Raw genomic sequence first — 27,238 nt, forward strand, 5'->3', positions numbered from 1 at the left:
TGAAAATGGAAGAGCTTGACCTTTTGCACAGCATGCCAAATCAGCAGCTCCAACAGTTTGTGACATGATGAATTCCAACACCTTATTGGTAAACACATGAAACTGCCTAGCAGTTATAGAAGAACCTGTCAAATAATGTAAATACCAGACCTCAGCTAATCTCAACTATAATGTGGAATCTCCTCATGTTAGATAAAAAAGCAAGCTTTTCTTTAATAAACCTTTCTGGAATGAGAGGTCAACCCTGAAACAGTTTGCTTTAAACCAAGTTTTCAAAAGTAAGAGTAGAATTACTGATCGATCCTCCATGGATTAACTCAGGTTTTTTCTAAGTATTGTCTAATGCCCTTCTCATTAAATATTGTATTGTATTGGTAATTGTCAGAAAAGAAACACTGTCTTCTGGAGAGGCCTTTAGAAGGTTGATTGTTAACAAAAAGTAGAAATTTGCTACTTTTGTGTCGGCCATGCTGCACAAATATTATGTTAGGATTAGTTTAAATTAAGTTAATTGCTGAACTCATAGGTTTTTGGCAGCATATCCCACAACCCACGTGAAATATAGAATTTTTTTTCTAAGTAAGAGTTTTTAAGTGGATTATATTGATAGTGCCCACCGTTAATGAAGCTGCTGTCTTGCTCAATATGTGACAATGTTCCTGTGACTTGTGCAGCAGTTCTCTTAAAAACTGTATAAAGTATTTAGGAATCCTTTGAGATCAAAATCAAGCCTCCTGTTAAATAGGACCTAATGTCCTCTTTTTTTTTTCTTGTAATATACAGTATTGCTGGTTTTAGGAAATGTATTTCTATACTGAGCCCACCATCACAGTGCAATTACTGAGTAAATCACTTCCTAGATAGTCTTTGTTTTTTTTGTCCCCCAATAAAATAACATAGTTTAAATATCTTTTCCAGCACTTTGTAGCCAGATGCAAAGTCAGCTAAAAAAGACTTCTTCAGAAAGACTTCTTTTCTACCTCATTATATAACTAAAAGTAGCTGTTGAAATTACTGCTATATTTCTTGTTGGTCTTGAAAGCCATGGCTTCTGTGTCCTTAGGAGCAGATGAAGACAATTTAGATGGTCACATATTCTTTATGCTTCAGATCTGGATAAGCATCAGCCAAATAGCAGTAACAGCAAGACTCAAGAAAAGCCCACTGGTAAAAACCAGGAGCTATTTTTGGCAGTGGTAAATTAAAAAAAAAAAAAAAGTTAGTGTATTTGGTTTTGGGTGCTCAAATGCTAGTCCATATGTTGCAATTTGTATCTCTGAAAGGTTTGCTGGTGTTTTTCCTTCTTTGACAGACTGATGTCTTGGTGTTAAGCTGCGATCTGATCACAGATGTTGACTTATATAAAGTTGTGGACCTCTTTCGGACACATGATGCTACTCTTTCCATGTTGATGAAGAAAACTCACGAACCAACAGAAGGGGTACCAGGACAGAAAGGGAAAAAAAAGCCAGGTATGTAGGAAGGAATACATATTGTTAATAAAATTATAGAGAAACCACTGGTATGTATGATATGTTTACTTATCAATCCCAGAGCAAAAGAAATAAAAAAGGCACAGATAGCCTATTTTTCCTCGGATTCCCTGGTGAGGGTGTGACTTGGTTTTTTCCAGCTCAGAATTAAGTATTAGACTCATGTAATCTTGCAGGCTGTGATCCAAAGCTCACAAGAGTTAAGGGAAAAGCTCCAGGTGACTTCAGTGAGTTTTGGATGAAACTCTGAATTTTTGTTACATATGAACATTAAAACCGTTAGGTTTTTCAACAGCACTAAGCATCAGCCAGATTATAGCTGGGAATTTTACACTGACTGTAGGGACCAGCACTGGGTGGGTAACAAGCACTTCTAGAAATTCTCCCCTCTCATGGTATGTAGTGAATTACTCTTCTGAAATCACATCCAGGAGCCTTTTGCTAGGCAAAACTCTCACTGATTTCAAGCAGTTGATTAGATGCTTATCTTGTCCATTTTACCATAATATCTTAGTTACTGCCTTGTAATCTTTAATGTATCTGTTCTCACAACACTGCTGTAAGGCAGAGCAGGGCTATTATACCCATTTTACTTATATGCTAAAAGTACTAAATACCACACAGTTGTTCCCACACCATACCTCTCATTTTCTTTTAATGATATCTGTTAAAATGCTGAGCCTTGGCTGTTGGCAGCTTAGTGGGACCTGGTCTTTGATTAAAGCTCAAAGGCATTACTGGAATACAAGTAAGAAAATGTAACTTCAAACTGTTGAGAGAGGAGTGAAATGCAAGCCAACAGTTGTCTGAAAGCGGAGGAAATACGTTTTGAAAAGAAAACTTCTTAGGCTCTGTATGAAGGTTTTTCTGGAGCAACGTGTAAGGTCAGTAGGACTGAAAGCATTTAGTACTTGGACTCTCAAACAGCTCTAACTCCCCTATTTTTGAAAAGGCAATCTAAGTGAAGTGCTAATGGCACATAAAACATTGTCAAGAGCGCTGTTACAGTGGAGAGTTGAGCATTCAGGACTTGTAAACTAATGGGTCTGTGGTTAAACATCATAGAGCTTCCCAGCATGTGAGCTCTGAGCACACAGGGTGGGGGTGAGGAGGTCTGTGAGGATAAACAAGATTATCTGAAGGCTCGTTGCAAATATAAACACAACAGATTTTACATGCATTCTTATTTTGCTTGTTTTTTATGTTGGTGTGCTTGACTTTGTAGCATAACTCTTCCTACATGACATGCTGAAATTTGTGTGTGTTTTTCCAGATCTGTAAAAGACCAAACTTGAAAAGACTAAAATTCCGTTATGTGGAAGTGTTCTGTCACCCCTGGTGTTTTTTTGTGGGGCTCAGTGCTAAGATCTCCCACACAAAGCACCACTTGAGCTGCCATGGACAGCAGTAGTGACATGTTTCCTGTGAACTGCCTCCGATAAGGCTGAACTCTACCAGGCCTGTTTCAGTCATTTGTTAAAAGCAGGGGAGGGCCAACACAGGAATCTTAGGTTCTTCTCCAGGTTCTGGAGGAGGGAAGTACAGTTTAGGGAGTACCAGACCCTCCTGGCTTTCATTCCTGCTTGATTAAATCTACCCTATTGCTGTCAACATTACCTTTGCTCATCCATCTTCTTTTGCCTATGGTGGCTTCTTGCTGCCACCAGTTTTGTGTTCTCTTTCCTAGTTTCCTTCCTCAAGGATCCTTGTCAAGAGCCTGGTTCTTCTGTGTCATTTATTACTCTTTTTTTTCACTGAAGATGGATGAATTGACAGTTGCATCTTCTGTCCTGTTTCTGACTTCTTGTCTTCATCTGGTTAATTTATCTGCCTGTAGTCACCTGTTCTTTTCTGATTTCTGTCCCATCTAGTGTCCTTTAACAGCCAGTCACAGTTTCCAGTAGTTTTCAGGAGCTGCTTTCTGCCCCTTCCAGCCTGTCTTGCAGAATCCTCATTTTTTAATGTTTTTTTTTATTTTCCCTCACCCCTGTGAGTTTATGACTTTTACTTCCTTGTCAAAAACAGACTGCAAAAAGACAAACTAAACCTTTCCCCTGGAACAGTCATTGTAGCATGGCTGTGGAGCCTCATAGCTTGTGTGCTTTGCCTTTACCACCCGATGGTACAGAAAACCTTAGGTAGCACCTGCTATTTGATCAGTCCTAGGAGCTGGGGAATTGGAACCATCTATCCTTGAGACTAAAATACGCGGAAACATTTGCAGCAAAAATAGAAGGTAAAGAAGGCTAAAGAAGAACTGCAGGCATGTGAACCTGCAGTTTTTCAAAGATTGGTTAGAGTTTTTCCAGGCAAGGGACACCAACCCATTTCCACTTATGCTAAACACTTTTTTTTCCTTAGCCTTAGAACCAGCTGAATGGTTTTTGCTGAAGTTTTTCAAATGTTCCTCCTAAGCCAGGCACCTGGCATTGAAAATTTCATCCCAGACAGGTAAAACGTGGTGAAGCTTATAAGCACCCAGAGACAAGATATTAGCATGGAGTATGTTAGGCAGTTTTTCATAATAGGTGGTACTATTAGCTCCTTCTCTAAATTGTGACACATTCAGGTTTTTATGTACTTGGACTCTACTGTTCAAGTGTTTGTATTAGAAAATGGATCCCATGACAAGACACTAGATTTATTTTTTCACTGTTCCTACAAAGCAATTCATTTTTTGAGAAGTCTCAACAAGATTTTATTTCACATATGTCATGGAATATGCTACAAAGTTGTTGCTTTTGGGTTATTATTGAACATTCAGGAACTGTGATATAAAGAACAGTTCTTAAATTAGCATGAATTGCAGTGTGTTAAGTGCTGTAAATTCATCCTGATGGTTTCCTGCAATGTTTGACTCAGCTGAAAATTACAGGGTCTAGTTCACTGGGTTTTATATTTAGGGGATTATATAGTGACAATAAGAATCTCATTGGCTTTTTAAATTGAGCAATAAGAGCAATGGCAATAAAAAAAAAAAAAAAGCACATGAAAATGCTAGTCAGTGGTAGTAACCCAAATAAACAGAGAGGGTCAGGAATTCAGATACCCAGAATGGAGCTGTGTTCTTAAAGATGACCTGCAAGGGATTGAGTGGAAAATAGTGTCTGAACCTTTCTTTGTTTAAAGAAAGGCAGAGAAGATGGGGATGGTGACTCTTTCCTGCTTATTTTTCTTGTCTTGAAAGCAGCAAGCATCTCATCACTGGTATTCTCTGTGTTTGCCAGAGGACCTCTTGGTGGTCTTGAAGGCTGCATCCTGTGAAATCCTCTCCATTTAATTGAAAGGGTGGGGATACTGAGTCTTTAACAGAGGTGTCTTTTTCTCGAGTCAGTTAATTATGATTGATTAGAAAGCATATTAAAAAATATGACTGAAATTTATTTATTTTTGTCACTAAAGTGCTTAATGTTCTCTAATGATATCATAATTTCTTTATATCATTAAAGCCCTTAAAATTGATGGGGATCTAATTTGTTAGGTAATTAATATATTGCAATAGCAGTGTCAGGTCCTTATTTATGTATTGTGAGGGGGCAAAACACATCCTGCATTTCATTTTTATACTTTAAATGATTTTGTCAAGTTACTGTCACTTTAACACTTTTCTCATACTTCTTGCAGGGATTTTGTGAGCTAGTTATGTGTCTGCTCTTCCATTTATTTTTTCCTTCCTAAGTGATGCCAGTGGGATTTGAAACAGCACCCTTGTACCTCTGGATAATTGATTTTACTGTATAAGTTTTGTCTTTTTTTAAATTACTGAAGTGATGTTGTTTATTGCCAGTGTACAAGGAGAAACCTGACCTGGCATCTGCTACAAAAAATCCCACGGTGCACTCTCATGGTTTCACTATTTGTTTCTTGCTTAATCCACACAAGCAAGAGCAACCTGTTTGGTGTCAGTCATGTGCTTGGTCCTGCTCTCTTCAAGTTTTTCCCCTTTTTCCTGTTGCATAGAGTTTTGCTGCAGCAGAGTAGTAGGTTCCTGTAAGAACAGCCAGGAGATGGGCAGGTAGGACCTGAACTTGTAGGGAAGTGGTGGTGCCTCGATGGAGGAAAGTCAGTCACTGTTGTATTTCCATCCTGTCAGGAGACCCCATTTAGGTGGGAGAGGTGAGGGCTCATTCACCCCTAATCTCAAAGTTCACTGCCCTCCACAGAATGAAAATAGGCACTGCTTTCAAGACTTACTCTTGAGTTTTTACAGCAAGTGAGCTTTATCATAATTGTACTTACTTTGTCATGGTGTTAGATGTTCAGGCCTATTTGCTGTGTAATGAATTTCTGAGAAGGCTTGGGGGTTTTTTGAAGAGGGTATGCTTGATCACGTGGATCAGAGATCGCACAGGAGAACTTTCACCAGCTGCATAGATTTGACTGTTTTAATGGTAGTTATTACTGTGGTAACTCTGAAAGAACAGGTATAGGTAAAACAAGGGATGGGCCTGAACTGGGAAAAATAAAGCTAAAAATACTTTGTCTGAAAAAGATCTTAGAGAATTAGCTGCTTCTAGGGCATGTTGTTACTCCGTTGTGATTAAAGGCATAGAACTTAGAAGATCAAATATTTGCCAGTTTTGGCCCAAAATAATAGTATTTATTGTGAGAAAAAAAATTTTTGTTTAAATTATACTGTGGCTTACTTGTACAGCCTGTGTCTGTAAAGATCAGTATATGGCTGCCACCAGAGTGGTAGCTCAGCTACAGAGTGAAAACTAGAATGAGCTGCCACCACTGTATTCAGATGGTGTGGAAAACTGTTAAAAAATAAAAGCTTTATATTTCAGTAGGCCAAAGTCCCTGCTGATGCACAGTCACTGATTACAGGAGATACAGATTGCCATAATAATACATGTGAGTGTTAGGTATTCTCTTGGTGGGCAATTTTATAAAAAGAGATTTAAACCAAGTTAACCCACCCAGAAGCATCCATGGTAGAAGTCTTAGATTCTATACTGTGTGTTTGTGATTTACATATTGGTATTTGTCTAAAATAGATAAGTTGCCAAATGCTTATGTCTCAATTGAAATCATAATCCTCTTCAGACTCCCTAATTCTAACATGGAGTGACATTATAAAAAGAAGCAGTTGGATTTGATGAATTCACTGCTTGCCTTGAGTTCGTTTTGTTTTAATTCATGTAGCAGGGCTTTTTAAAAAAAAAAAAAAAAAAACAAAAAACAAAAACAAAAAGCACAGCTCAAAATTGAATGTTGTATGTCAGGACCTGTAGTTGGCATGTTCATAAAAAGGATGCACAAACCTTTCAGGGCCAATGTTTTGAATGCCATGATATAGATCAGCTACCCCAACTGACAAGAAGTTGAAAAAGGTATCAACAATATTTATTAAAGTCATGGATTTGCTGGGGTAGTCTGATTTCATATTTTGGGGGTGGTTGGTGGTCCCATTTGTCTTTCCTGCCTGCATTAAAATGGGGTTATATAATGATTGTTCTTGTTTTTCTACTTCAGTGGAGCAGCGCGACTTCATTGGAGTGGATGACACAGGAAAAAGATTGCTCTTCATGGCTAATGAAGCTGACTTGGATGAAGAACTTGTCATTAAAAGATCCATCCTTCAGAAGTAAGCTCATGAGTCCTTGTAATAGAAGCTGAACTTGGGATGAGATAAAAGAATTGTGTAGTAGGAGAGATGGTTAAAGAAAAAGTAGGATGAGAAGGGAAGAGGAAAAGCCCCTTTTGCAATATTCAGGGAGCAATATTTTAGTATTTGTTACATCATTGGAACCAACTGATAGGCTTGTCTTATACCTTTATTAGGAAAAAATCCAGAGAAAGAAAAGGAATGCATGAAAAGGTAGCTCTTCTTGAAATGAAACCTATATTGCAATAGGTCAGATAGAGTTTAGATTCAGAGACTGTGAAGTGTTAGGCCTATAAATGAATAGGTCCTATTCCATAAATGAAATGCTAGTCTCACCGGTTGAGTCCCAAATGGATTTGTGGAGTATCCATGTGAGGCTCTCAGGATTTCATAACCTTCCTACACATTTAAGGCTCAAAATCTCAGCTGTCTTTCCAGGCCCCAAAAGATTCATTACAGAAACCATGCTATATCCACCATTAAACTTCACTGGGGACTTGGATAAATTTATCAAATATGCCACACAAGCTGAATTTTCTGCACTGTGTAATTCATATCCATTAGTAGGAGAAGGAAAGATGACTTCTTCTTTATGCTCTCCAGTACAGTGATTTTAGTTTTCTCAGGCACACGTTGTCTGACGTGTTCTGTGCAAAGCTGTGTTGGCTCCTTGAGAGGCCAACCTTTGTAGTTTCTCCCAGGCTGACAGTCAGACTTTCACCTCTGTGAGATGAGACACCTGTGGAACAGCCATTTGAGATCTGGGAATTCATCCATGTGGACCTTTTAAGTCAAGGATGCAGACATCTGGGGTCTGCTCTCAGATAAATCTCTGCTGTGAAAATGCCTCTGGTGTGTGCTGTAGGCCACAGCTCAGTGTAATCTTTCCTTGAACATCCCGCTACCAGATGTGAGGGAGATGCTCTGTGCCCATGGAAAGATGACACCTCCTCTGCCTGAGTTTAAGGATTATCCTAGAAGGAAGGTGATCAAGAGTGGGCCCTGTTAACTGTTGCAATGGAAGGAGCCTGTCCCAGCATGTTTCCACTGGCCCTCTCCTGGGCTTATCTTGGGGCATGGCAGGGACCAAGCTGCAGGCAAGCCTTCTGTACATAACACACAGCAGTTGATTTGTATAGAGTAGGAAATTCATCACTGATGCATTCTGTGGGTTTGTGCATATGAAGACTAATAGATCTATTTTGGGCTAGGGGAGGAATATTTTATCTACTGTTAGTGACAAGCTTGTCTTTATGGCTTCCTCCTGGCACTAGAGGGTGGCTGTGGTATAATGACTTAGAAATTGCTGTAACATATGTGATCTTAGTTGACCCCTGATTTTACAGGTTCATCTAACCAGAGGATTCTCATTCCTATAGCTAAATTTATCAGGCTTTATCCTGCAGGCTAAACTTTGCCCTCAGTAGCACCTGTTCAGTTATATTGTCTTCAGCAGATCTTAAGCATTACTGTTTGGGATTTGGTAAATGGAGTGTTGATGATATACAGATGGGATAAAAATCTATCTGTCTCCCTGTAGTTCTTACATGCACAGCTATGAAAGCGAATGTGAAGTGTTAGCCACCCCTCAAGTAAAGCCCAAAGATGCTAGGATAGTGTAGAAGAACAAAAAGAGATCTGCTAAGTGTTAAAAAGAATAAAAAATAAATTAAAATGATGCTTTGAAGCATCAAGTAGAAGTATTGGGCCAGTACCCACGTGGATGAGCCTCTGACATCTGAAACTGCCAACTGTCAATGTTGGTGTGCTCTCTCTGTCCTGCAGCTGCCATCTTTGGGAACTCTGAGGGAAGCAAAATATATATGGAAATCATCAGTAATTTCATTTGAGGCAAATCCAGGGTAGCAACAACTGTGGGAGCTCTAGGAAGACAAAGTGTTGGCAGCTAATGGTGTTTTAACCACTGAGCTGTCTAGACCTGCTCAACCCCATATTTTCTCATGTGAGAAACAAAAGCAACGCTTGAAACAATCTTTGAAGTTTTTTTTTAATACATCATACTAAAGAAAGGGGGGGGGGGGGGGAAAGCAAGCCCTATCTCATTTTCTTCATGGATCATTTGATGTGACTGACTTTCAGCTGCCATGTTGTCTGTTTCATGATCTCTGGACTTCGTTTTGATGAAATAACAGACTTTGTGGCAAGATGGTGGGAGAATTTCCAGTACACTCATTTGTTCCTCTGTAAAATACAATAGACATCTTGAGGGTGTTGCTTTTGTTTGTTTTGCTTTTAATGGTCCCTTTGAAGGGCTATAGTGGTCTGTTACATGAACTCTAGAACTCCTCCAGTGCTTGTTTTGTTCTTCAGATCCTTTGTCTGTTTTCTTTTTCCTGTCTCTTTTTAAGGAGGAGAGTGGAAGGAGGGACAGGGAGGGAGTGGTGAAAGGAATGGGAAAAAGGAAGATGAGCTTTTCTTTAAAGCTAGGAATCTTGTTACTGGTAAAAATCTAGACCCCATACAGAAATGGTTCAAAGGCCCTTTGGCTTCCCCTCCTCACAGGAGGGAAGTTGTGTTGACAAAACACGCAAAACTGTAGAAGGCAAATTTAAATCCTTGAAGAAAAACCTTTTTCCTGACCTTTGCCTTCTTCCTATCATTGGATTTCATGCTCTTCACTTTCCTGCCATAAAAGAGCAGCTGGTGAGGAGGGACAGGGGAAAACACCTTCTCCTGAGTACCTTTTGAGTATTAAATATTTATTTGCTCTTGACCCCGTGTTTTGTAGTGGAAGTGTTACAGATTGAAACATTTTAGTGGAATTTCTAAGCTCATGGTGTAACCTGTTATTCTCTTTCTCAGTTTGGTTAGGATTTCTTTTCCAGATTTGTTATTTTGATTTGTGTTGTGGTTTTGTAAGTCATGGATAGCCATTTTGGGTCTGGGATTGCATCTCCTTGTTACACCACAGAAAGGAGTCTGGATTTTGCTCCTTTGCTTGCCAAAGCAAGTCTGGCAAAGCTTTCAATTTGGTGGGTAAAATTTTCTTTTATTTTCCCTGTGCTGTTAATCACCCTGATGACAAGTCCCACAGGTAGCATCCTCCCTCAGTAAACAAGTGGAAAACAGTATCAAATACATCTATTCAGGCACGTTTTGGAGTGCAACAGGCTGAGCCAAAAGACAAATTTATTGGTGGTGCCTAGAGAGACTAATGCTGCTGGGGAAAGCATTTTCAAGGAAATGGTTCCCTGTTTGGGTAATGAGAGCTTATAAAAAACCATGAACAGCCTGTGCATGTCATTCACTTTGGCAAATAGCTGCAAGATGAGATACTAGAATGAAAGAAATACAGTTTGGGGACGTTTCAGAGCCAGCTTAGGGCCCTTTGAAGAGAAAAAAAATAAAGTTATGTGCTCATCCCTGGAGCCTGGTTTTGCCGGTGACATCTCTCTGACTTGGGTCTTGACAGGATGAAGGAGTGAGGAAATGATGAGAATTCCATAGCTGCTGCCTCTGCTTTGGGAGGGGGCAAAGGTATTTGTTTTCAAAGCACGATTACAATGGACAGGGAGCTTTTTGCTCCACCTCTGATATTTATGGTCATGCAAAGTGAAACAGTAAAAGACACCTGTTGGAGCAGGTCTAAATTTGGAGCATTTCCTTTTAAGATCTTGTGGGCTGTGTAGGGGTGAGTTCAGCCTTCGTGGGTGTTCTGTCTGCACAGATGCAGGTGCAAGGCTTCTCCTAGAGAATATGTTAATAAATCACCATGACAATTCCAGCTACTTATTACCTCATGTGCTTCAGACAGAAAGGAATACCTCATCTATAAATATATGTAGTACTAACATTAATAACCTTGAAGTAACAATGCAGATCTGTTTTTAAGGTAATTTAGTAAAAAGAGGGGGTAAGACTGGGGAGTTTTTTCGTCCTTTTCTCCTTGCATCATGAAAGTAAAAACGAATGGTGTAGTATAATTTCAAAAGTCAGCATTGCCAAGTGGATAGGTAAAGGGAGCTCAGAAACAGCTTTGATACACTTGATTTACTTTCTGTTGCCTTGGGATATCGTCCTTTTTATCTTTTTTTTTTTTTCTCCTGCTGATAATTGGTTTAAGTAAGTGACCATATATAAACATGCTGCAACTTCCTTAATGTTTCTGCTCTCTAAAACTGTTGTTCTTGGGAAATTGGCATCTCTGAAATACTATGCTGCTCCTATGGTGGTTCTTTTTCTCTTTTAAAATCTATTTCCTTTAGAAAAGCTGGGAATGACACTGGTATAGGCAGATGCTCTGCAGTGTGAAGCATCCTCAACTAAATAATGATGGGCAGATGTCCTGTACCAGATCCAGCTGTGTAGGTGAAGAGGACCAACACCCTGAGCTTATGCCCAGCTGGACATACAGTTGAGTACTCCATAAGCCACATTTGTCAAAAATAGGTTCATGACTTGCGGTAGATTAAATAGCAGGACTTTGATAACTTGGTTTTGTTTTCTTTGTGCATTTGGGAGATGTCCCCACAAGCAGTGCCACTGGCAGGGAATGGGGGGAATCCAGTAATGCAACTCAATAGGAAATCCCAAGCAGCAGTTCAGGGCAGACCAGGGAGCAAAAACTCTTTGCAGGTCTCAGCTGCATGCAGAAGGAATACACATGCTAGCTTTGGTGGTGGTCTTTTCTTTGAAAAATCTGGAGTTTTCACAAAAAACTATTAGCAGAGTTTTCTGACTAAGCTTCCTTTGCATAGAAGCGATATTTTGAGAAATACCATAGAAAGTTGTTGGATATAACTTCTGTTCTCTAAATATGACCTCTGTAGAGTGATGTCTTTTCTGTTGATCCAAATCTGCTCTTTCAATTAGTCCAGGTCTGGTCTTCTCACAAATAAAAATAAAATTTTCTGACTAGCATCCAGAAAATAAGTAACATTCTTTCTGGCTCCTCTATCAAAAAATAGAAATTGTATGTGTTGATTTAGGTAATAATCCTTTTACAGATGCATAAGCCAGAAAAGAATCTGGTTCCCCTTCCCAGAATTGAATTGGTTTCACAGTACTAATAGGAATTTAGAAAGCTGTAAAAAGTTATTTTAGCCAGTAAAGTAAGTGGATGTGACTGAATCAAAACCAGGGAACTAAGTCTATTGAATATAAGGGTGTGACTTTTACACACTAACTTCTCAAACTATAATCACACTTTAAAAATGTTGATTCAATCATATTTCTTTAGAAAATAGGGTTTTGCTGAACATTTCAAAAAAAAGATACTGACACAAGAGCTGTTGTTGTTTGAGACATGAGCTTGGAGTAGATGTTCTCAGGATGTCCTGAGTAGGATTTGCATGTCTGTTTACTTTCTCAGCTCACTAAGAGTAGCTGCTGTAGCTAAAAGGCATTAATTTTCAAAGAAAGTTTGCCCTTTTTATTGTGCATTTAAACTTCACTCAACTTGTTCTGCTTTTTCTGTAAATTTCTTGGGGATGAGTGTAGCCTTTAATTTCAGAAATTGAGTATTTTAAAAATTATTTACTATTTCTAAAATCAATGTAGCCAAGTAAAATGAAAAACTTAATTTGATGCTTTTATATGTTCCACTTGTACAATAAACGTGAACATAATACAAAAGCAGTTACTGAAACATTGCCTTTATATTTTAAAGAACATAGTGCTATTACTGATTTTAATACTGTTGCTTCCATAGGATTTTATTGTTTTGCTGCTGTTATTTTATTCATACATTGGTGGGGGGTTGAAAGGAAGGTACAGCATATTCAGGTCCTATTTATAAAAGAAAAGTCATGCTGTGTCTTGACAACTTGTACAGGTAAGAGGTCATGAATCTCAGAATCTGGAATATTAGCAGGAGCTTCTCTTGAATGTAGTTATAGAAAGGCTTATTGTCAGTGGCTTTCATTTTACTGCAGGATTCTGGCCAGTATTCTAGTACACATAAGGCTAAAAGCAGAGGGCTTGAGGCTCAGCATTTGGTTTCTAATCGGCAGTAAATGTATGTTGCATGGATTGCCATTAGTCATTTGTCTGTCTGTCTGTCTGCTGCGGTCTCAGACCAGCACTTAGCCTGTGATTTGGTTTTACTTTTCAGAGGTTTCGAAGGAGGAAGGGATGACTGTATTGCTTGGACACCCTCAAGTCCATGTGACTTGGTAAATGCAGTACTCTGCATGAGTCATTCAGTCTGGACAACACTGAAGTTGAAGCTCATTGTTACTCTAAGCCAGGCTCAGGTCCTAAAAAGATGATAAATGGTCTGTTCATTTTAGAAAGACATCTTAATGCTTTTTATACAGTTGCCACTGTGTACTTTTTAGCGAGGCTTTGAGTTACCTTATTTCACAGAGTTGATGAGGAGGCATAATCGTAGTTCTTTCTGTGACATACTTACCCTAGTTGATCCAGATGTAACCTGTGTGGTCAAAAATTCCTCTGGATGGTTTGCGTAGGGCAGAGACACAGAACGACCAATTGCTTGCTTTCAACATACATTTTCAGCCATAACGAGTATTCAGCGTAGCTGCCTCTTGAAATGTTAGGGTTTCAGCTTGTGTCCAGTGATCCCCGAGTGACCAGTAGGCGACAGAGGGGCACAGAGTTCTCACTGTGCAGTTGGGATGTGCGGAGAGGAAAAAAGCCAAAGGTCAGAGGAGTTATCCCCGCTTGTGCGAGCGCTGTCAGGCTCTCCCCTACCACATGTCCGCCATGTGTTCCTCATCAGTGGGATGTGGAACTCCATGACGCAGAGCAGACTGGAATGCAGAGTTAGTTAACACCCGCCGTTGGGGAATTTATCAGCCAATGTGGAATATGGCGGGGGAGGAAACAGCCTAGTTTAAAGCAAAGTAAGGGTGAAATGAGGCATGTGACTGTTCCTCTTCAGTTAAAAGGTCTGATTCTGCTTTGGGATGAGGTTCTGGCTTATGAACCCAGCCAAAGTTTGTGGTTCCCTTACTGTTCTGTGTTACTGATGCATTTTCAGTCCTTTAAATTTTCATACTTAGCAGAAGGTTTTTGCAGTGGCAGGAGGGAAATACCCCTGGGATTTTCGCAGGGAACCATTCATCTAATTTATTCCAAGAAATCCAGATTTCAGAGAGCCTTTTCCTTTATCCCAGGATACGCTTGAAGACCCAAAATCACTAATTTGGAAGGGTGCATAAAAGTGATAGCCTCTCCATTAAAATTAGCTACACTTGGTATCAGCTGAACTGCAGTTGCATAATATTTTTAGTGCTGATTTATTGCACTTAGTTCATGGCTCCTGTGAACTCTAACCCGAGTGATTTACTGTGATGTTTCACACTGCGAAGAATTGCAAAAGTCATAATGGAAAGAGTCACAATTTGCAATTAGCTGATTGAAGGTGTATGTGGGCTCACATCCTTACTGGGTTTGCATTCTCCTTTAGTTGCAGCAAATATATATCTTTGAGAAAGTTTCCATTCATTCAGAATACAATGCCGAATTCCCTGTTGAATAGCTGTAGTGTGGTTCTCCCCAAACAGCATTGTGCTGGCAGTTTCTGGAATTACACAGGAAATGAAGAGCATAGCAAACTTTCCTTTCTCTTGCTAAGACATGCTCCCCAGGAGTTCTTCCAGTAGATCAAGTAAATAGCGGAGATCTATTCCTAAGGGCAGCGTGTTTCTGCTTTGAGAAATCCTAATTTTCTCTGGCTTTAAATCCTTCCTTTCTTCATCAAATTTATTGCACCATTTCCCTAGAGAAAGCTAGAGAAGATGAGAGAGAGATTCCTTTTACAAGCAGTAAAACTACTTATCCACTTTTCTTGGAGATTTCTTGTAGAATTCTCCTTCCCCAGTCACCAAATACAATGTACTCTGTTAAGAATGAAGAGGAGGTAGCTATTAGTTCTTGACATGTGAACTGGCAATGCAGAATGCTGTAACTTGCCCTGTTATTCATTTTAGTATAAGTTGCATGTACCTGCATATCTGCATATTGGCCAGCAGCAGCTGTATTTCTTGGGTTGATCATCTTGAAATTCTTTAGTCTTCTTAAAAATGTGTGTGTATGTGTGTGTATATTCATAATCAGGTTGGTGAAAGCTCAAAAGTTTTAAAAATCTGGGTTAGTTTGTACAGGAAGATATAAAAAAGGAGTAACTTACGTCCTCAAGAAAAATTTGGCTGATGGACTTTAATTAAACTCCTAAGGTTGGAAGCAAACCAGTAAGAAAGCAGGGAAATTTAAGTAAAAGCTCAACTTCTAGGTTTTTTTGCATATAAATCATCCAGCAGCTGGTGATATTTGCAAGAGCACCAGAGACTGTCTTCTAATATTCCCTTTGATTTTATTCCCCCCCCCCCTTTGCTTTATTATTCCCAAGGTGTAGCATTAAATATAATTTCAGAGGCTGTGTGTGTCCTTAACTTCTCTGTCCCATCTCTATGGTGTATGTGTTCCTATATGTATACATATATGTGTAATATATAACTTTGTTCACTGATGCATTGGTACAGCATTTGTAGAACTAAGTAATTTTTTTTGTTGAGTTTTTTTTCCCAGATGAGCTACATCATTTCTGAAAATACCTCTGAAATTCCCACTTCTGTGACTTTGAGCCTTAGCCAGGTAGAATAGTAATAACAGAATCATGGCCAGTGGTGCCATAAATTTCAACTAAAGTATTGGGCAAGAAGTCTGATTTCTGTTTGTACTGTTAGAGATATTTATGCAGGGCTGGTCTTTCAGCAAGTGTGATTATTTTTAGAGAGGCCCTCACTCCATTCTTGCTTTAGAATGTGCTGAGGATGTGTGTGGGGAACGGCACCTGACAAACAGCAGCCAGACAGAAGGAATAAAATCCCTTGGGAAATGAGACTTCTTTTTATGGCCATTTTTCACTTCTAAGGCCACTTGAAAAATATTGTTCTTCAGGTAGATCTTGTTCCTAGATCCCTGTGTTAGCATTTGGGTGCCTGCCATTTTCCCAGAGCAAGGAGCTACTGAAGACTTAAGCTTTTCCAGTAGGAAAGTATGCAAGTACATACTTTGCAGCACCAGACACTATTGAAAGAATAATGGACCCTTACCACATTCAACTCCATTCTTTTTTGCACACACTCCCAGACCTCTGGAGCCACTGTGCTAGCAAATGATTACATTCTGTTTTTCTTCCGTAACTCTTCCTAAACAAAATGTTAATTGAGACATTGATTTATACAATTCAGATTCCTGTGTTAAGTCAGCATACTTAAAAGTAGCCTCTGGCTATTGAGGGGAGAGATCAGTGAGACGAATTGGTGCTTGCTGGTATGTTACCCTTTGAGAAAATAATCTATATTTCAGATTTAAGGAATATGTCCTTTGCATGTGTTTGTTTTAGATGTACCCTCGTTGTAGTGTGGCTTTAGAACACAGGATTGTATGTGTTCTCTGACTTACATTGCTATATGAAGGAAGCATACTGGAATAAAACAGACTTTAGCTTTTTTTTTTATGTCCTTGATAGTTGTTTGAAAAAATGTTACAATCCTAGGGACATTATGTGGATTCCATGCCTTCATATGTGATAGGGGTGACCTTATGCCTGGGGGTAAAAAAGTACTTTTACTTTCCTAGACAGCTGTTGAATTAAAGTATTTGCAGAAAAGTTGTTTGACCTTACTTCTTTCTAATCTGTTCTTCTGTTAGAAAAAATAGAAGTGTTAATCTTTTTGTTGTAGAGAACCATTAAAATAAGCAACCTTTGTATTTACAGAGGAAGCGTTCTCTGGGAGATCTGATGCTGGAAGGGATAAACTTCATACAAATTGGTGTGTTATCGCCTGTTTGCATTAAGGATGCCTTGTATACACAAAGAGATCTCACCTCTCCACTTGGCTTTGTGACCTTACCTGTTTGCATTAAGGATGCCTTGTAATTTATACACAAAGAGATCTCACCTCTCCACTTGGCTTTGTGACCTTGAGAAATCCACTTCATGTTAGTGTCTCACACTTTCTTTGCTTTTTAAAATGAATGCAGTATTTCTTTCCTGTCTCGAAGGGGGATAACTCGAGAACATTTATGTCAGTAGTGTAAATGTAAAATGCTGCTCTGAGACAGGGTATTAACTGTTGGCTTTCCCACACTCTGAGTCAGAATAGTACTTGTTAAAATGACCTGCAGGAAACAGCTGATCTAACACTGCATCCAGCCTGAACTACAGGTCATGTTTGAACCCAGATTTTCAGTTTCAGCACTTGTATTTTTGCATGTCAGATGCCTGTTGTTTATGTTGTGTGTTACATTGTTATGCACTGCTGTTCTTACCACGCCACTGTCTCTAATTTCCTTTCAATGCACTAATTCTCCTTTTTTTCTTTTTATTTCTACAAGGGCACTTGACGTGCGGCAAAAAATTAAATCTGTTTTCTTTCGCCTTAAATACAAGCCGCTCCTTCTGGGTGTGCAGGGATTTGTGTACAGGTGTGTGACTCCTGGCAAGCACGGGAACTGGTTCTACAAACGCCGGCTGAGGCTGACACCCCAGGGCTGCCAGGGCGTGTGTGCAGCCCCGGGGCTTGTGTGTCCTCCTTTGCCGGAGCCAGTCCTGCCGCAGAAACCCTTGTGTCTTCTGGGCTTTGTCAGGTCCGTATTGTTCTGCATAAAGGAGAAAAAGTGATGTTCATGTTTCCTCAATTCTTGCATTTGTTTGCTGCTCTCCGCTTCCAGTTGGGCCACCTGATGGCAGCTTTAAAATGCTGTGATGTCAGCTGTGGTTTTGCGGCCCGTGTGTATAGCTTTGGTCAGCACTTTCAGGATCCGATAGGATACAAGTATCAAACAAGAGTATAATCTTCTATAATTCCTCAAATAGTTTATTTTCACAGTAGAAAAGCAATTCCGTTTAGAATGTGATCGCTCCAAAGACTAAATGCTTTCATTTCTCCTAAACATTTTAAAAACATGACAGATACTTTTGCAAGCAATCTGTTGTAAACCATCTTCCCAGTTGATTTGGGCAGCTGTGTATGATCTACTTCTTCACTTTTTTTAATGTCAGTTTTATCCATAAACAGAAAGAGTGAATATTTTCTGAATGACAGGTTATGGTAATAAAACAAAGTGATACTGCCCTACTGAATAGTGGCTTCATAAGGGTTGTGTGCATAAACAAAGTCATAATGAACCTGTAAATCAAGAATGCCGTGAACAGCAGAAATGCCAGACTGCAGAGCTGAAATAACTTTGCAGTTCAGTAGCCTGCTGCAAAGAAATCTGTCACTTTACCTGCTCCTTCATTTCTGTGTTTCAAGTTCTAGCTGATTGATTCACCATCTTGGAGGCAGTGGATGAAAGGATATGAACTTGTCAGTATGAGAAAGGTGGCTAGTACTGAGTGTGAGTGAAAGACCATTGCAAAGTGCAGCACAATAATTTAAAAGTTCATTTTACTTTGATATCTGTGCTTTGCCTTCTTAATTTTCGTACATGAGAACATGTTGTGTTCACAGTGGAAGTGACTCACAAGTTCCAGTCAAGACTTCTGGGAGGCTTCAGTCTGCTACCTGCCATATGTCTGCATATCTACTGCTGATTTCACTGCTCTTCCAATGGCAATAAAAAAATTGGCCATGGGTGTTAGTTCATGTCTCAGTGGAAATATCCAGAGTCTTAGGATATGGTATCTTAGCATATGTCTGTTTCCTAAGTTCTAGATACACTGACCTGTGAATGTTTTTATCATTGGGCAGTGCCTGAAAAGTTATTGTATGGTGAAGAGGTGAAAGCTGGACCAAATTGTTCAGCATCCAAAAGCTTGAAATGAGCAGGGGTTTTGGGAAGGTGATGGGAGGCCACCACCAGCTGGGTGCTGTGCACACAGGAGAGTTAAAGAGAGCTGCAGTGTACACCAGGGAAAGATGTTGTGGCTGTCTTTGCAAAGGCTGATCTGACTTCTCTGTGTCAGAATTGTTGATCCCTGCTTACTGGGTGCTGTATGCATAGGGAAAATTAGATGAGGTTATAAAGAGCAGAAAAATTTATGAGCTTCAGAAGTATTCATTCAAGGCAGACACTGACTTGAACTTGGATGTAGTCTCTAAAAGTGAATAATATCTTATTTACACACACAGTTGAATGTTCATTCCCAAAATTCTGGGATATTGTGGCTTTTAAATCTATAGTGAGGAAGGACAAACAGTATCTGTACTCATGGGGATCAAAATGCAATGGGGGAAAAAAGTGTATGAGAGCCCATTCTTAGTAGTCCTGTTTGTTACTTTAAGCAGAATTGTCACCCTCTCTGCCACTGTTTGTGAAAATCCATTGTTCACATCTCTGAGGAACACATTGTCATCCTGTCGAATATTAAGACCCAAAACTGAGATTAAGAGTTACCAAAAAGCAAGAAGCCAGTGTTCTGCTGTTACTTGATCATAGTGGACTTATTTGCTCATTTGACCACTTAGGGGTTTTTAGGCTTCTGAGTACTGTTCATTAATGTAGTTATTTCATTGCTGAATGACAGCATGCTTTGGGGCACGGCTGTCAGTTCTAGCATTGTTTGAAAATGAGAGGTGTTTCTCATTGCCAGAAGTAGAACTGTAGTATGGTTTGTACTTACAGAAATTCCTTCGTGGCTTCAGTTTGTGTTTGATTTTTGGCTGGTTTGCAAAAATATATGATCCAGTCGATCCAGTCATGTTTTTAATTGAAAACATGTGTAGTTTGTGTATATTAAAAAAGGATCATTTGCATGTAGGGAAGAGCCCATGAAAGTGTGTTTGAGAATTCCTACTTGTATCTGGCATAGAAAAAGTTTAGGCAATTATTTTGCGTGTGTCCACTGTGTATTTTTTTTCTTTTTTTATCGATGTACGTCAGAGGTCTGAACACAAATAAAGCATGCTATGCAGACTAATTAAATCAATGCCTCTGTGGAAGCAATTTAGTTTCTGGAATTGCTCTTCTAAATCAGCGATGTAAACAAAAGCCTAGTTATTTTTATATCATTTCCCTTTGCCTCATGTACGTGATTCTGGAAGTTGAAGAGTTATATGTTTATGCCTCTTTTTACAGCAGAATATTTGCGTGGCTGAATTTTTATTGAAGCATAATTCCTGGTTTCCTTAAAGCTGAGCAAGACTACTGTACAGTGGGAACACACATTAATTTGAGTTGCTGTGAAAGGCTTTTCACGTTAAAGCTGTCAAGGCAGCAAATTGTCCACAAGTGTTTTTTTTATTAAGAGTTGTTTGCTGCTTTTGTCCAAACAGCTGCTTCAGGCACAGAAAGTAAATGGACACCTTTTCCTGAAACAAAGGTGTGCAAAGAACAGTGTTTAGATCATGGGCTCTTACTGTCCCTCCTTCTTCCTTCTCTGCCTACCTAGGAATGATACAGCTACCACTGCATTTTGTTCTGTCCCCAGAGACTCCTTTTTTTTCTGAGATTGGCTTCAGTTTGTTGTTTCTTGGTTGTTTTAGCTTCCTCACAGACCATGAACTCATTGTGCTGGTTCCTTTAAAATGTAGAACACAAAGATATTACCTGTCTTAAAAGTGTAGAGTGTAAAAGACTGTGTACTTAAAAATATGGTCCATGCTCCCATTAAATGTGCAATTCCAGCTTTTCAGAATAAAGCTATTTTCTAGAGAAGTCCAATTTAATAATCTAATTGTGAAGAGTGTAGCTTCTGTGGTGTGGAGATTCAGACCCACCTCTTCTGTTGCAGTGCTAAAACTCCCTTTTCTTTTTAATAGCAAATTGAGAACAGAGCCCAGAAGCATGGAATTTTTAGAAGTAAACTGGTCTTTTAAGGCTTCCTGCTCATTTTTGTTGTGCTTATTTCCTCTTACCTCTCTCTGTGTTTACTTTCTTTAAACTGTCTCTGCAAAAGCAGCCATTGTAGACTTGGGTCTTTTTTATATTACTAGCATAGCCTAGAAGGTTAGCACAGGTCTTTATAGTTACAGATTGGTTCCAATACATTTTTTTCTTTATAAACTAAGGGCAGGACTGTACATGAAATCTGTTATTGTATTTGTGCTTTGTACTCATGCACTTGTTGACTGTTTTACAAGCCAGTAACGTAGTAGCCACAGGCTAGGAAGCTTGCCCAGAAATCTGGCATATTTAATTAGTGCTAGTAAACAAGCAGAGTTTCAAATTTAATTTTTCCTTCTTTAATTCCTATAAACCTCAAGCCATTTAAAACTTAATTTTGACACTAGTTTCGTTTATGCAGTTGGATAATACTGAAACAGTCTACAACCACAGACAGAATGGTCCCAGTCTTTTCCAAGCAAGAAGGGAATAGAAGTTGTTTTGTTTTAATAGTATCTGAGGTTGATGTAAAATTGTAAATGATAATCTTCAGGTCATCCACTACCCATTTTCTTTTTCTTTCTCTTAGGCTAAATGTTTCAAGATGAGGCAATTGTCCTACCATGAGTTTAGCCTTGCAAAGGACAGGGACTGGATTTGTTGCTGCTCTGGTTTTTGTACAGAGAGCTGTTCTAAGGGCGAATGGTGGAACATCTGAGCTCTGGTACTTGCCGTGGCCAGTTTATTGCTTCTAGGCTGTGAGGTTTAAAACTCACTGCCCCAGGTGGTATAAACAACAGAGGATTCAGTTGCTGTCTTCTCACTTGCTTTTCAATACCAGCTTGTGAGCTGTGCTGAAAATGATTCTCTACTGCTGCTTTCACTGTGAGGGACCAATGAAGTCTAGATTAATGGCATTCTTCTATCTATTTAATTGCTGAAGCCACTCTATTTCCAGACAAGTGATGTGCTGGGTGTCATAGCAATAAATTATGTGGTAATTCTGGCCAAAAACTGGACTTCATAACTGCAGCTAAAATTTTTAAAAAATTAATATTGGAATTGTGAAAATACACAGATAAGCAGTGTTTTATTAGCTGTCCTGACAACTTTTCTTTCAAGAATGTGTTTTGGTTTTTTTTTTTTGTTGTTTGTTGGGGGTTTTTTGCCTACTTGCTTATGAAGGCAGCTCCCACCTTAGCATGTGCCTAAGTGAGAAACTTCACTCTAGTGTATGTGAAGATTCTCAGTCAGCAATAACTGTTCCAGAAAAGGAAGGAAACCTGCTCAAAGTACCTTCTCATTGCATTGAATTCACCAGGATTTTCTTCTGCAGTGTTCTAATTGCTGTATGATTACTGTTCCAAAGGAGTAAAATTCTTTCAGCTCAACCTTAAGCTTTTATTCAGGTGCTACTGATGGGTGAAAGGTGAGAGAGATTCTTGGCAATCCAGCTGTGTCTTTAGTGCAGTATGTTTTTGTTCATCTGGGCTTAATGCTATAGATCTCCAACTTTAGCATCTTCCTAAAAGTGTTTTAGTTGTAGGTTCAGTTTCTTGTAGTAATAAGAAGCAGCAACTTCTGTTATAGCTATTAACAAGTCTGAAAATTTTAAATCATGAGTAATCTGGTCTAACCAGAAACTAATCCAGTGTGGTTGTAACCACTGTAATTACTTGTTAAAAAAATTCAAATTTGGACTTTGGGTGGATGTTAAGGTCATCTTGTGGTGATTATACTTTTTGTGTCTAGTCTTTTTTCCTTTTTTTTCCCTCTGATACTTATATTCCTCATTCCATGGTATTTCTAATGGTGTTTTGTAAAATGCCAGTTAGCTATTAAAAGAAGTAATCATAAAGTTCTTTTGGGCTGGAAAGATGAGTGATGTTTGTCAGTGTCTTCAATCTGACTTCAGTTCTCCTTTGGTTTTCAATTCTGCCGTTACTCTGCAAAAAGAATGTTACACTAGCTAATTTTAAGACATTCTTTTAATGAAGTTCTTGTTTTATGCTGTCAAAATATTAGTTGATAAATTGTATAGGTTCTTTTATACTAGAAAAGAGCATAAGAATATCTGCATTTCTTGTGTGATATTCCTAGCACCTGGGCAATTTTACAGCAGGACTGGGCTGTACTCTAAAGCGGTTCATGTCCCAAGCTCTGATGGCTCTCCCTGTCCTGAAATCTCACAGCTCAAGACCAATGCTGCCTTAAATCTGAGCTAGGGTGTCTCTGAGGGTGTATCTGAATACACAGGCTGAGTCATCACTTCAGTATAACCAAGTCAGGAAACCCCTCTGTTTTCCTGTAGGGAAGCAGGGTTCATGAAGTCTGAGTGCTGATTCCTTAGAAGAATTTCCTCAACATGTATTTTTCTTTTATGTACCTTTTCAGCACTGCCAAGGTGTGTGGAGCAGCCTGTCCCCTGGCAGTCACAGCCTGGCTTCCTCCACAGTGGCTCCAGAGCCAAGTTCTGTGCCCACTTGAATTTCTGCCTGAGATAAAGCTGTTCTCATTACCTAATTAAATATTTGACAACTTGCAGTTGTTGGGATCTTGTCAGTATGGAGAGTTATTACCATGTCAAGTGCTAAAGCGTTGAGGTTCCAGTGGAATTGAGATGTGAGTAGATATGGTAGTAAAAGCTTATTGTGAACCAAAACTGAGGCAGAAGCAGTAGTTGCCAAAAATCAACAAAAACCCCACAGGTCAAAGCATCAGCTGAGGAAGCTACAGACCATCAAGGGGCAGGAACAAAGCGTAATTCACTTACAGTAAATGAAGGAAATTAGCATTGCCAGGTTTAAGGCAGAAAGTCTGGATTTACATGGGCTGGATTTGAGTAGATTTTGGTAATAAAAACCATAACACTTAAATTTTTCTCATCTTTGGACTCAAAGCTCATGTCTTCTTGCTTTCTGGACTGTATGTTTTGGTAGGAGCCAGATGCTGCTTTGTCTAACATGTGGTCTTTCTTCTCCACTTCTCTTCTTCCTTCTAACCCTGGTGACCTGCTGTCAGGCTCTTGTCAGGTTGTTCTTCAGTCTGGTGAAATTTAAATTTCTTGAATACAAATATGTTCTACAGAAAGACTCACAAAGTTGCACCTTCTGTCATGAAGAGCCCTTTTGTTTGTCAGGCAAAGATCCTAGCAAAGGGAAGTAAGTGATGAGCCTGTGGCCTGTGCATGGCAATAGGTTTAAAGGGAGATTTTTAATTTTAATAAACTGGTGGTGCAAACATAGGTGATTCTCATGAGGTACTTGAACAGCAACTCACAATGGGAAAGCCCAAAGATGTGTGTGACAGCTTCAATTTGTTCTGCTCCTGGGCCCTGTGAAATGCAAGGGAATCATTTATGCTTATTTCAGCTTTGGAGGGGTTTTTTTTGCTTATGCTTTTACTTGCAATTTAAAGTTAGGGGAGGAAGAATTTATTTTTGCCTATGTATTTTAGTAGCACAAAGGGATGCCCTTACCTTAAATTTCCAGATTTTGAGGATTGTATATTCTAAGTAAGACCCACCTCACCTGGGAGGTGCAGAAGGTCTTCAGAGCTTTGTCATGCAAGGCTTACACTGCAAGTACAGTTTTATTTGCCTTTGAGTCCAGGCCAGTGGCATGAAGAAATTGAGTCAGCCCTGCTGTGTTTAAGCTACATATTGCTAGTGACCTGCAGCTTTGACCTAGTATTCCGTTTCCCATGCATTTACTGTAATTATTTGATTTAAAAAAATATATCATGTGTCTACTGCTTAGCCCTTAGGGAACTGATGTAGGAGGGATCAGCAGGAGCTGCTGTTCTTCAGTAGCCTCTATACAATCTTCGGCTTCAGTGGTTTTCTTAAAACTTGTTCCTCTGAAGTGTTGTCATCCTTTCAGCCCTGGTGATTTTAGGGAACAATTATTTACTAAGGTGAATTTCCATGAAGCAGGAAGCAAAATGAGCTGAAAATTGGAAATGATTAGGGTTGCCAGGTGCAGACTCCTAGTTCTTTCTCCTTCTTCAGCAAAGAAAGCATTTCCCAAAGCTCGATTAAATCTCTTAAATCACAGTTTAGCCCAGCATAAGAAAAATAAGCTCAAACACCAGATCTGAACTAAGTGACTAAGCCATGTCCCGTTGTGTTGGAATTGAATTGGTTATAGCACACAATAATCTACTTTATTGTCATCCTGGCCTTAACTGTAGCATAAGATGATTACATTGAATGTGTATAATAATAAGGCTTACACTTTGTATATAGCCCTTTAAATATTTTGGCAGACCATAGAAAGAACCTTTACGTGCAAGGCTTGATTAATCCTTTTCCTCTGTGTATAGAACAAGTAGCTGCCAGAGCTCAAGGGTAAAACCTATTAATAATGTCTCTGGCAGTCCCCGCCCTCCTTCACAGTGTATTCTCTTCTGTTCACACCAAACTCCAGGCTTATTATCATTTTGGTCTCTCTCTTTTGCTTTCCCAGTTTATACATAGCAATCAGGGTATTCTAGCAGAATAGTATCTAGTATAAAAGTGTCTAGTATAAAATATTTGCATGAACTCTGTTTTTCCAGTGACAGGGAAAGAGAAAAGGGGTGGTAGTGTTGTGGGCAGCCTGGCCCCTGCGTTGTTTCCTACAGCTGTTCACACTCAGTGTGGTAGAGAAGACCCTTGGAACCAAGTTTAGGGAGGTGCTTTCACAGGCAGCTGTGTCTGGTGTGCTCTCAGGGGGATGCACGTGCATCCAGTGACGTGGCCATGCAGCCCCTAGGGAGCACTCCTCTGACTTGGGGTGGCTGAGGAATTACTGTTGTTCTCCTTTTCATATGGGAAAGCTGAAGCAGGATGAAGAAAAACATTTTTTATGGGTTCACATGATGGGGTGGCTGTGCAGCCATTGGCACCCTTGCTGTTCAGCATCAAAGTCAAAAGAGATGTTAACTTTAAAACACAGTGTTGTTGCCAAGAAAATGACTCCTTCTACAGAGAGGTCACACTGGCTTGTTGTAAAGCATTACTGACCTTGAGCAAATACTAATCCTGGGTTCTGACTGCTAACCTATACTCTTTATACTAGAGAAAATGATTTAATCTTTGGCTTTCCATGGAGGTTAGTTCCTTTACCAAAAAGTTTTCAGCATGTTTTTGTCAAAAGTGAGTTCAGAGTTTGTATTATAGTCTCATGGGTATATTAATAACATAATACAACAAAGAAAAATGGCATGTGGTGAAGGTTTTAAATGAAAAATATTTATTATTCAGAAGGCTTTCAAGCAACTTAGGTCACCAGATCAATAAAACATTTTCATTTGGAAAGTACTTCCTATTTCTGGTGTAGTGTCTCTTTAGCAGCAGCAGCTGTGAGGATGGATGGTGGGTAGTTGTTACCAGAGCTGCAGTGTCCTGTCCTCCCTTGCCAGATCCTCTACGGACCAATGCAAACCTTGCCCTCCTGCCTTTTTAAATAAGGCTGTTACAAAACTACAGGGAGGGGAACGATGAGAGGATGAGGGGACGTCCCTGAGCAGGGAAACAGAGGTCAGGGTCACCCGGGGCTCATGGTATGTGTTGGGAGACACCTCGTAGTAGCCCATGTCTTGAGCTCTTGGGGTCCCATTGCTGGGGGGCTTCTCAGCCAGAACTGGAGCAGTCCCCTCCAAGCAGTAGCATCCTCTGCCTCCCCTCTGCCCACCCTCCTCTGCAGCGGCCCCGCCACCGCAGCTCTGCAGCCCAGAGGTGGCAGCATTTCACCGGTGGGCAAAGCAGCCCAGCACACAGTGGGGACATTCATGGGGATAAGTGCTTTGGGATCTTTTTGGCCAAAAGCACTGTGTAAAAAAAAAAAAAAAATTAGGGTCATAAGGTGTCTGGGATTTTTGAAGAGCCAGTGTAACAGTGGTCTTTTATTATTAGTGAGTTTACAGCCAAGAGCTGTCCCGTAAATGAGCAATGCGATTTAGGGATTATTTTTTTTTCCTTTAAAAGCAGGAATGCTTGAGACATTAAAGGTGGTCTGGCAGCTTTTGCTGTGAGACTTCTCTTCATGTTGATCTGTGCACTGGCTTTGTATCAACACGAGAGCACCACGTTCTTGCAGACAGGCAGGGGTCAGCGCTGTGTTTGAAGTGGACCGCACGCTGCTCCACGCAAGAGCACAGTTCATGGTGTGGGGAGAGGAAGAATGTGACAGAGTGTTGGCTGTATGGACTATGTGAGCTACATGCCATTAGTTAGAAAAGATGCAAGTGTGGAATGCATAGTTTGCACATAGCTTGCTATTATTTATTTACTTTGGAAGGATGGGGAGGAAGATTAACTAATGCCCATGAGCCCACCTGAGGTAGCTCGGGTGTAGGTTTAGGAGCCAGGTTAATAGCAGGTATGATGAGA

At 39.7% G+C, this 27,238-nt stretch overlaps 1 protein-coding gene across 1 annotated transcript in view; it reads left to right on the top strand.

Moving 5' to 3' along the window:
• Nucleotides 1-27,238, top strand: part of EIF2B3 (eukaryotic translation initiation factor 2B subunit gamma) — a 99,803-nt gene that overhangs the window by 19,714 nt on the left and 52,851 nt on the right. The window contains exons 3-4 of the mRNA XM_041421783.1: nt 1,313-1,472; nt 6,972-7,083. Of these exons, the coding sequence (XP_041277717.1) occupies nt 1,313-1,472; nt 6,972-7,083 (272 nt within the window). The remainder of the gene's footprint in view (nt 1-1,312; nt 1,473-6,971; nt 7,084-27,238) is intronic.

This window comes from Onychostruthus taczanowskii, unplaced genomic scaffold (assembly GCF_017590055.1).
Source record: "Onychostruthus taczanowskii isolate IOZ18803 unplaced genomic scaffold, ASM1759005v1 scaffold7, whole genome shotgun sequence".
Taxonomy (NCBI): domain Eukaryota; kingdom Metazoa; phylum Chordata; class Aves; order Passeriformes; family Passeridae; genus Onychostruthus; species Onychostruthus taczanowskii.